General features: G+C 48.3%; 1 protein-coding gene across 1 annotated transcript in view; it reads right to left on the bottom strand.

The window, feature by feature from the left end:
- Window positions 1–1058: 1058 nt before the first annotated feature.
- Window positions 1059–11316, bottom strand: part of LOC144504122 (contactin-associated protein-like 5) — an 824359-nt gene continuing 814101 nt past the window's right edge. The window contains exons 27-28 of the mRNA XM_078229298.1: window positions 9804–9875; window positions 1059–1255 (exon numbers count right to left, since the gene is read on the bottom strand). Coding sequence (XP_078085424.1) covers window positions 1059–1255; window positions 9804–9875 — 269 coding nt within the window. The remainder of the gene's footprint in view (window positions 1256–9803; window positions 9876–11316) is intronic.

The following is an 11316-nucleotide window of genomic DNA, read 5'->3' as shown; positions in this document are numbered from 1 at the left end:
CCTGGCATCACCTCTGAGCCGCCATAGCTCGAACTTTAAGATCAAGCCTTTTCGTTCTGGATTCTTCCATCACAGAGAATAGTCCTCTTTCTACAATATCTCTAACACCTCAGTTGGGTGACTGCTCCGTTATCTATACTGAAGGAATGCAAGTCTAGTCTGTGCAATCTGCCCCCAGAACTTAACCCTTTTAGCCCAAAATAGCCTGACTGTATTCAGCGTCCAAACTCTTGGCTCAAGGATGGCTCTGTATTTTAAAATGCTGACCTTTATTTACAAATCCTCCGAGGTTTCACCCCATCCCGATCTCCATAATAACTCACTTTCAACACTGGCCTCTTGCACATCCCCGATTTTAATCGCTGCACGATTGGCTTCAGCTCCTTTGATCCTAAGTTCGGGAATTCCCTGCCTGAAACATTCTGCCTCCCTAGCTCTTGTTCCTTCTTTTGGACTCCCGTTGGCGCCTCCCCCTCTAACTAAGCCCTTGGTAACCTGTCCCAGTATCTCCTTATGTGGTTCAGGGTCAAATTATTATTCAGCAACACTCCTCTGAAATACCTTGGGATTTTAGACTATGTTAAAGGTGCTTGTGACACAAGTTGTCATTGATGCTGTATCAAGAGTTCGAGCGTGGTCAGGAACCTTTCCCCCAGGTCTGAGTCAGCACTGAATTGGTGGGGAAAATATGGGTGGGAGAAACAGCAATAGGGGTAAAACAGAAAATAAAAATGAATAGCTGCTTATCTTTCATGCAGTACAGATAATGGTAATTTTTGTTCTCTGCTGTCTTCATATAGAGTTTACAAAATTCTTATTTCTACTCCCCTGAGCTGACCGTAGAGTTAGCAGGAAACAATAGGTTATATTCCTGTCTTGTCAAAGCAAACAGAAGTGTAAACCAGTCATTTGTCATGTGCCATGTACTTTGAACATAACTTTTGGCCATTTAGTCTGCAGAGTCCGGAGCTAACTCATAGCACAGAAAGCGAGTCCCAGCTGTTAGTGTTATCTATCTGCTGCTGTAACTGTGGTAGTGCGGAGAGCCTGTGTTGTCGTCAGATGAAATACTCCTTCTTGCCTTCGCTGACGGAGTCCTGGTAATTGGCGTGGTTCTTCAGTGCGGCGTCCGTGTTCTCAGTGTATTCCGCCCCCTTCATTTCGTTGGTGCGGTATGTGCCTTTGTGTCTGTACAAAAAGCGACCCATCACAGCGACGACGCAGAAGACGACAAAGATGACCAGCGCTATCACACCTGCGAATTTCACAAGGATGGGTGTTAGTAAAGAGGAGCCAGACACTTACACAACAGAAACTGTCCGTTCAGAGTACTGTAACAACAACCATTTGCGTTTAGATAACACCTTTCACATAATAAAACATCCCACTGCGTATCACAGGAGTACCATCAAACAAAGTTTCAAACCATGCCATATAGGGGCGGCACGGTGGCACAGTGGTTAGCACTGCTGCCTCACAGAGCCAGGGACCCGGGTTCAATTCCCAGCTTGGGGCACTGTCTGTGTGGAGTTTGCACATTCCCCCCGTGTCTGCGTGAGTTTCCTTCGGGTCCTCCAGTTTCCTCCCACAATCTGAAAGACCTGTTGGTTAGGTGCATTGGTCATGCTAAATTCTCCCTCAATGTACCCAAACAGGTGCCGGAGTGTGGCGGCTAGGGGATTTTCTAGTAACTTCATTGCAGTGTTAATGCAAGCCTACTTGTGACACTAATAAATAAAAAACCTAATGTGGGAATATAGGTGACCAAAGTTTTGCTCAAAGAACTAGGGCCGGAATTCTCTGGCCATTCACGCCGGTGGGATTCTCCAGTCCCGCCAGCATGGGGTGACATCAATGGGAATTCCCATTGACAGTGGCGGGACCAAAGAATCCCACCGCTCATGAACAACGCGCCACCTCCCGGCCACCGAGAAACATGCAGCTGGGAAGCTGGAGAATCTCACCCTTAAGGCCATCTTAAAGGAGGAGAGAGAGGTAATGAAATGCAGAGGCATTTGGAAAAGTAATTCAGGAACTTAGGATCAAGGCATCTAAATGCATAAACCCCAATAGAAGGTGAAGGAAATCTGGGTTAGAATTGGAGGAAGACCAAGTTCTTGAGAACCGCTGAAAGAGGTTCCACAGAGGGCCAAACTATGCAGGAGAATGAATGCAAGTAAAGTTATGAAACTTATGGAAGTTGAGATGTTGCCAGACTGGAAATCAATGTGGACTAGCAGACACAGGGATAATTGATGAGCAGGGCCTTGCGCAAGCCAAGATGTGGGCAGCAGAACATTGGATGAATTGGCACAGAGATACAATGCACACAGCTGTCTGATGTGAAAAATAACATGAGGAGGAAAAATGTCCACGGGCGCTGGCCCCTCTCACAGTGTATAGGTTAAAATAATATTTACAGTAAATCTGTTTAAGGTTGTTCTACAAATATCAATTCTAATATCTTCATGGAAACCCTAGTGTGTGCCTCCCCTCCCTGCTAGGCTTCTCCCATAGATTTAAGGAATGATTCTATGGAAAAGAAGACAACAACTGCACATCAACACGAGAGCTAAATTGGACCACAGGAACATAGAAATAGTGAGATGAAAATAGACCAAGGATCACTGAGTTCACCTTCTAGCAGTCGCACAATAAAATGATAATGTACTTGATGACCAAGCATCCAAACATGTGTAGGTAATGGCTGAGTATTATTGCTGGACTATTAATCCAGAAACTCAGATAATTGTCCTGGGGATCTAGGTTCGAATCCCACCATGGCAGATAGTGGAATTTGAATTCAATAAAAAATATCTGTAATTAAGATTCTACTAATGACCATGTCAATTGTCGGAAAAACTCATCTGGTTCACTACGGGTGGCACGGTAGTACAGTGGTTAGCACTGTTGCCTCACAGCACCAGCGAAGCCAGTTCGATTCCTGGCTTGAGTCACTGTCTGTGTGGAGTCTACACGTTCTCCCTCTGTCTGCGTGGGCTTCCTTCAGGTGCTCCGGTTTCCTCCCACAGCCCAAAAGACTTGCTGGTTAGGTGCATCGACCTTGCTAAATTCTCCCTCAGTGTACCCGAACAGGCGCTGGAGTGCGGCGACTAGGAGATTTTCACAGTGGCTTCATTCCAGTGTTAATGTAAGCCTACTTGTGACACTAATATATCAACTCAACAAACTAATGTCTTTTAGGGAAGGAAATCTGCCATCCTTACCTGGTCTGGCCTACATGTGACTCCAGAACCACAGCAATGTAGTTGACTCTCAACTGTCCTCCAAGAGCAACTAGGGATGGGTCATAAATTCTGATGTGGAGATGTCGGCTTTGGACTGGGGTAAACACGGTAAGAAGTCTCACAACACCAGGTTAAAGTCCAACAGGTTTATTTGGTAGCACAAGCTTTCGGAGTGTCGCTCCTGAACTCACCTGAAGAAGGAACGACGCTCCGAAAGCTTGTGCTACCAAATAAACCTGTTGGACTTTAACCTGGTGTTGTGAGACTTCTTACTGTAATAAATTCTGCCCAGCCAGCAATGCCCATATCCCATGAATGAATAAAAGAGAACATCAATCAAACTCTTTCAATTAGCCTACGACAATCCAGACATTGGCATCGCTGCTTGGCAAATTGCCACTTCCAGCTGAGAATATTCCAGCGGAACGTGGTTAAGGATGTAGGGTAGGATCTACGTATGTCTGGGTGTTGTATTTCCACACATTTTTGTTAATATCAGCCATATCATGTCAGAATTGGCCGAATCAGCACAAAAGATCAAGGAATAATAAATAGATGCAAGTGAGCTGCGTCCAAAGCCACTTACGTTTGTATTTTTTCACTATTTTTATACTGTTTAAAGATCCAAAGCATCAAAATCAGGCCCCGTATTCACAACCGGTCACCCAAGCCAAAATTCCAAGATTGCAATAGGCGATTAAGCATTGGGGACGATCGGCGTACAAACAGTGTGAAATTGGGCATGGGCTACCCCAGAAGTGGGGACCACAAGTTGTGGCCCACCCCACTAGCTGAATGTCCTTTGGGGCCTCAATTTGCTCACAGGAATCTCACTTTGGGCCCATCCCAGAATGACGGTGTGCAAGTCTCCTCGTTCCTCTGGTTGTGAGGGCTCAATGCAAAGTGGGCTTTCAGTAAATTAATTTGAACGCCAATAGGCACAGTGTTATCCTGGGATTGTCCTAGCGTTTCCAGGAATTAAAGATTAATCTCTCTGAGATTAATCTGATGGAAGCACAATCTGTGAGAAAAAATATTAGAGACAATAATAAAACTTTGTGGGAGGGATTTTCCGGCCGCCCTCGCCCCAATGCCGGAAAATCCCACCCGAGGTCAACGAACCTTTGCATGATCCGTGTCCCGCCTGCTACAACTCCCATGGCGGGTGGGACGGGAAAATTCACCTTGTGTTTTTTTGTATACTTTAGTTCATAGATTGTAAAAATATTGGAGACGTGGGTTTGTTGATTGGGCAAGGCAAGAGGTCATGCGATGAGCCTTTCCTCTGTCTTTTCTTTAGTTGTGTGGTAACCCGAAATGATTACAGGACAACCTTGTTCACCAATCTCCCTTTGAAGACTGCCTTGTGTGGGAAATAGGTAAAAAAAACACACACTGGGGCACATCAACAACAACAACAGGGTGGCACAGTGGCATGGTGGTCAGCACTGCTGCCTCACAGCGCCAGGGACCTGGGTTCGATTCCCGGCTTGGGTCACTGTCTCTGCGGAGTCTGCATGTCCTTCCCGTGTCTGCGGGGGTTTCCTCCGGGTGCTCCAGTTTTCTCCCACAGTCTGAAAGATGTACTGATTTGGTGCATTGGCCATGCTAAATTCTCCCTCAGTGTACCCGAACTGGTGCCGGAGTGTGACGACTAGGAGATTTTCACAGCAACTTCATTGCAGTGTTAGTGTAAGCCGACTTGTGACACTAATAAATAAACTTTAAAACTTTAAATTTGCATTTATTAATGGCTCAAGTGGAAAAGTTGTCCCATTCTTTTTGCAAAGAGAAGGTGGATGGATGGGCAGTTTCCAGTGGGGGCGGGGGGGGGGGGGGAGAGAGGGGGTGGGGTGGTGGGGGGGGGAGGTGGTCGGGGAGTCGGGGGGGTGGGTGGGAGGTGGTGGGGGAGTCGGGGGAGTGAGGTGGTAGAGATAAATAAATAGTTAAGTGAAGTAAAGTGGTACACATTGAGAAATGTTGTGAAAGTAGGAAAAAGCAAGAAAGGTGATTGGAAGCTTTTACCTCGTTATTGATGGGCTTGAGATTCATTATGGGTTGGATTTTACAGCCCTTCCATGACAAGTGTGAAGGTGCGGGTGTGAAAAGTTTGGGGGGGGGCTCTTATGAACTGCAGCAAAGGGTGAACTGCCCACCGCCTTCCCATCTGCTGACAACCTGTCCAAAGAAGTGCAGGTTAGGTGAACTGGCAATGGTAAATTGCCCCTTAGGGCCTGATTTTACCATTGCGTCGTGCTCATTTTCAGGCGCGAAAACGTGGTAAAGTCGGGTGTGAGACCATTAACGCGATCCGCGCCTGCGTCCGCGCGGATGGCCACTTTACCGAGGCCCGGGAATGGCCACGATCCGATTCGCGCCCGAAATGGGCGCAACGGCAATTTTAATGTATTTGCATGCATTTCAATTGAATTAATGAACTGCCCGCCCAACTTTATTAGCATTTCCCCCTTTACCATCGCATTTGCCAATCCGGAATTGGGCCGAAATGGACATGCTGAATAAAAGTCTGTTTCGGCCGCTCCAGCTGCTGAAGAGGTGAGTTCAGAGCTTCCAATGGCTCTCTGACTCAGATCGGTGGTGGGGGTGGACGTAGGCGGGTCAGATCATTCTCTGATCGGGGTGGAGGAAGGGGAGGGAGGCCAGGTCATTCTCTGGTTTGGTGGGGGTGGAGGAGGGAGGCGGGTAAGATGTATCTCTGGTTGCAGGGGGGAGGCCCAATTGCTCTCTGGTGGGTTGGGGGGCGGGGGGGGAGAGGCCAAATGGGTCTCTGGTGGGGGGGGGGGTGGAGGCGGGGGGACCACTGCCACTCTGCGGGCGATCTGTGGGGGGGAAGGGGGGCAGGGGGTTGTGAGTGGTCTGGGTAGCGGGGGCGTGGGTAGATAAGGGGGACAGTGATGTCTGTGGGGGCCATCGCTCCCGCTTTTTGCTCCCGGGCCGCTTTCTCCGCTTTTTGCGGCCTGGGAGCGATCTGACACGGATGCGCTTTTTCAAATTTTTTTCTAACTGCGCATGTCAGAGTTCCGATCGTTTCGGCCGCACTAAGCCCCGCCCACAGCGCGATTCAGACCCGCGATTGTTTTTTCAAGCTAAGTGCTAATGGGGGCACCTGAAAGCAGATTTCCAAGTTGGATCTGAATTGTGCCAAATTCAGTGCTTAGAATGAAAATGGTCAAATCAGGCCCTTAGTGTCCAAAGATGAGCAGGTTGGCTGGATTGGCCATGATAAATTGCCCCTTTGTGTCCAAAGATGTGCAGGCTAGGTGGATTGGCCATGATAAATGAGGGGATTATGGGGACAGGACGAAGGGGAATTACGTGGCTGAGATACTCTTTTGGAGAGTCAGTGCAGACTCAGTGGGCCTCCTTCTGCATTGCAGGGATTCTATGGGTTGAGGGATGGTTGGGAGGGGGTGGGTATGGCCGAGGCATTGGCTGACCTGCTTGCTCTTGGACTTTTTGAGGCACTTAATTGGGCAGGGAATGGCAACTGAAGTGCCTCATCCCATCCTTGTCGCTGTTTGCAGTGGGAGATGCTAAGCAGGTAACCTGGCAGTTTAACTGGCAGCGCCAACAACTGCCAGTTTCCAGATGCAATTTTACATCTCATCCGCTTCATCCTGGACCACAATATCTTCACCTTCAACAACCAGTTCTTCATCCAGACACACGGAACAGCCATGGGGACCAAATTTGCACCTCAATATGCCAACATCTTCATGCACAGGTTCGAACAAGACTTCTTCACCGCACGGGACCTTCAACCGGTGCTATACACTAGATACATCGATGACATTTTCTTCCTTTGGACTCATGGTGAACAATCACTGAAACAACTCTATGATGACATCAACAAGTTCCATCCCACCATCAGGCTCACCATAGACTACTCTCCGGAATCGGTTGCATTCTTGGACACGCGCATCTCCATTAAGGACGGTCACCTCAGCACCTCACTGTACCGCAAGCCCACGGATAACCTCACGATGCTCCACTTCTCCAGCTTCCACCCTAAACACGTTAAAGAAGCCATCCCCTACGGACAAGCCCTCCGTATACACAGGATCTGCTCGGATGAGGAGGATCGCAACAGACACCTCCAGACGCTGAAAGATGCCCTCATAAGAACAGGATATGGCGCTAGACTCATTGATCAACAGTTCCAACGCGCCACAGCGAAAAACCGCACCGACCTCCTCAGAAGACAAACACGGGACACAGTGGACAGAGTACCCTTCGTTGTCCAGTACTTCCCCGGAGCGGAGAAGCTACGGCATCTCCTCCGGAGCCTTCAACATGTCATTGATGAAGATGAACATCTCGCCAAGGCCATCCCCACACCCCCACTTCTTGCCTTCAAACAACCGCACAACCTCAAACAGACCATTGTCCGCAGCAAACTACCCAGCCTTCAGGAGAACAGTGACCAAGACACCACACAACCCTGCCACAGCAACCTCTGCAAGACGTGCCGGATCATCGACACAGATGCCATCATCTCACGTGAGAACACCATCCACCAGGTACACGGTACATACTCTTGCAACTCGGCCAACGTTGTCTACCTGATACGCTGCAAGAAAGGATGTCCCGAGGCATGGTACATTGGGGAAACTATGCAGACGCTGCGACAACGGATGAATGAACACCGCTCGACAATCACCAGGCAAGACTGTTCTCTTCCTGTTGGGGAGCACTTCAGCGGTCACGGGCATTCGGCCTCTGATATTCGGGTAAGCGTTCTCCAAGGCGGCCTTCGCGACACACGACAGCGCAGAGTCGCGGAGCAGAAACTGATAGCCAGGTTCCGCACACACAAGGACGGCCTCAACCGGGATATTGGGTTTATGTCACACTATTTCACATAAATATTTCTGCTTTTTTCCTCCTGAGTCTTTATCATGCGATCCTAGAATCAGAATTTATGTCACACTATTTGTAACTCCCACAGTTGCGTGGACCTGCAGAGTTTCACTGGCTGTCTTGTCTGGAGACAATACACATCTTTTTAGCCTGTCTTGATGCTCTCTCCACTCCCATTGTTTTGTTTCTTAAAGACTGGATTAGTTGTAAGTATTCGCATTCCAACCATTATTCATGTAAATTGAGTCTGTGTCTTATAAGTTCTGTTTGTGAACAGAATTCCCACTCACCTGAAGAAGGGGCTCAGAGCCTCGAAAGCTTGTGTGGCTTTTGCTACCAAATAAACCTGTTGGACTTTAACCTGGTGTTGTTAAACTTCTTACAGTTTTTACTGGGTCAGGATCATCCTTGGGGGTTCCTCCCTAGCCCATCAGAGGTAAATTCCTCTACCCCCATCCGTGACCTGCTTTAGCCCCCAGCCTTCCAAATGCAGCCTCCCACTGCCCTCAGCCCACCACACCTTCGGCCCTCCACTGAGACCAGCCCAGTCTCACTGATAGCCTGGGCTTAACTGTGGTCTGCACTCAATTCCTCTTCTTCCTCATTAACTGTCCGTGGTCCCAGCACTGGCTCCGCTTGAACCTGGCCAGCAGCTCTCCATGGGGGGGCTTCTTCTCCAGAGGAGGGGTGGAAGTCTCGCCCTCATCCAGTGAATGCTCGTCTGAGGACGAAAGGCAACCAGCATTTTCCTGGCATCCTCCTGATTGACCATTCAGTTGGAAGAGATGGGGAACAGGGCGTCTTTGAAAGATCCAGCCCTACAATGCGCCTAAGTCAAGTGTGTGAATCATATTTAGTCGAGGAGTCATCCACTCTGATTTCCATCATATACAGTCTTTTTCTTTCACTCTCTGATGGAGCAGCCTTAGAATCATAGAATCCCCACAGTGCAGAAGGAGGCCATTCAGCCCTTTGAGCTAGCACCAAGCACAATCCTACCTAGGCCCTATCCCTGAAACTCCACATATTTACCCTGCTGGTCCCCTGACACTAAGGAGCAAGTTAGAATGGCTAAATCTAATAGACACCTAATAGAGGTATATAAGATGTTTAGAGGCATAGATCGGGTGGATTCTCAGAGGCTTTTTCCCAAGGTGGAAATGGCTGCTACGAGAGGACACAGGTTTAAGGTGCTGGGGGGTAGGTATAGGGGAAATGTGAGGGGGAAGTTTTTCACACAGAGGGTGGTGGGCGAGTGGAATCGGCTGCCGTCAGTGGTGGCGGAGGCAAACTCAGTAGGGTCTTTTAAGAGACTCCTGGATGAGTACATGGGACTTAATAGGATGGAGGGTTATAGGTAGGCCTAAAAGGTAGGGATATGTTCGGCACAACTTGTGGGGCCGAAGGGCCTGTTTTGTGCTGTAGTTTTTCTATGTTTCTATATCAACCTAACCCACACACCTTTGGACTGTGGAAGGAAGCCGGAGCACACGGAGGAAACCCACGCGGACATGGGGAGAATGTGCAAACTCCACAGTGACCCGAGGCTGGAATCGAACCTGGATCCGTGGCGTTGTGAAGCAGCAGTGCTAACCACTGTGCTACCATGCCGCCCTTGGACAACAGCGCGACCAATGATTGAGGAACCCAGCCTACACCCTAATCTGATCTTACCTCCAATGACTGCTGAGTCACTCCTTATTGCATTTGTTTGGAGCTTACCCTCTTCAATTTCCCCAGGGTGATCTGCAAAGGAAAGCAACGTTTAAATTACAGTGAGAAAGGATTGTGAATCTAACACAGAGAATAAGGATGGGGTTTTACTTCCTCGCTTGGGCGAGACTGGAAATTCCTGCCTGAGGTCAATGGAGATTTCCGTTGTCGAACCCTCGCCCGCGCCGATTCCGTGGCAGGGAGGCAATAGAGTTCCGGCCAAAGTCTCCACATCAAACCCTTTAATATGGCCATGTTAGATTTCTCTGGTCAGTCCCACATCTGGGTCATCGCATTCGTCCCGAGACATGAAACCTCAGAAAAGAAAAATTGGCTGGAATTTTCCAGCCATTTGCGCCCCGCTGCCGCTGCAAAAGCAGGGACAAAGAATTTGGCGCTCAGCAAAATCTCCGTTCACTGGAGCAGGACCAGAGGATTCCACTGGCATCAACGGCCAGAAAATTCCTCCCCCCGCCATATTGGTTTTGGAATGGGGCTCTGGACCAGATTCGCCAGAATTATTCCAGGGTTGGGTTGAAAGAAGTTAAAGTATGAGACAAGTTATTTGAACTTGCCAAGATTCTTAGACAGCACCTTCCAAACTCGCAACCTGCAAGAAGGTCAAGAGCAGCAGATGTATGAAACACCATCACTTGCAAGTTTTCCTTCCAAGCCGCACACTATCCTGACTTAGAAAGTCACACAGTGCAGAAGGAGGCCATTCGGCCCTTTGAGCTAGCACCAAGTACAATCCTACCTAATTATCCTGATGAGTGCAAGATGAAAAGCTTCGACAAGATGTCCCTTTTTTTCAGCAGTTCTCAAGACCTGTGCTATTTTTAAACAGTGTCAATGCAGCATTGAGAAGGATCATTGAATCCAGCCTGAAACCATTCAAGCTATTAATCTACGAGATCTGTATATCACTGACGTTTACTGGACCATAAAATTCGACTTAATTTATCCCTTCACTTTCCATCTTATCTTTCAATGTGTATGTGTCTGTCTTATTTTTATTTAGATGCAGTGTTCCTTCTGATAATCTATCTGTGTGTGTTTGTCACATCGCAACATTTCAACAGTTAAACACTCACTGAATTGGCAAGCATCCTTTTAAAGGCAAATCTCGCTGTGTTCAAATGAGGAGCGAGTGGGAGCCATTCTACCGTGCCTCACCTGATTGAATCATAGAATTCTAGAATCCCTACAGTGCAGAAGAGGTCCATCAAGTGTGCACCAAATCTCTGACAGAGCATCTTACCCAGACCCTCTCCCCTGCCCTATCCCCATAACCCCACACATTTCCAGTGGCTAATCCATCTAACCTACAGATCTTTGGACTCTAAAGGGTAATTTAGCATGACCAATCCACCAACCTGCACATCTTTGGACTTTGGGAGGAAATCGGAGCACCCGGAGGAAACTCACACAGACTCAAAGAGAATGTGCAAACTTCACATAGACAGTCACCCGA

Source organism: Mustelus asterias, chromosome 14, assembly GCF_964213995.1.
Source record: "Mustelus asterias chromosome 14, sMusAst1.hap1.1, whole genome shotgun sequence".
NCBI lineage: Eukaryota > Metazoa > Chordata > Chondrichthyes > Carcharhiniformes > Triakidae > Mustelus > Mustelus asterias.
The sequence above is the reverse complement of the archived record's forward strand: the minus strand, read 5'-3'. Positions and strand labels throughout refer to the sequence as shown.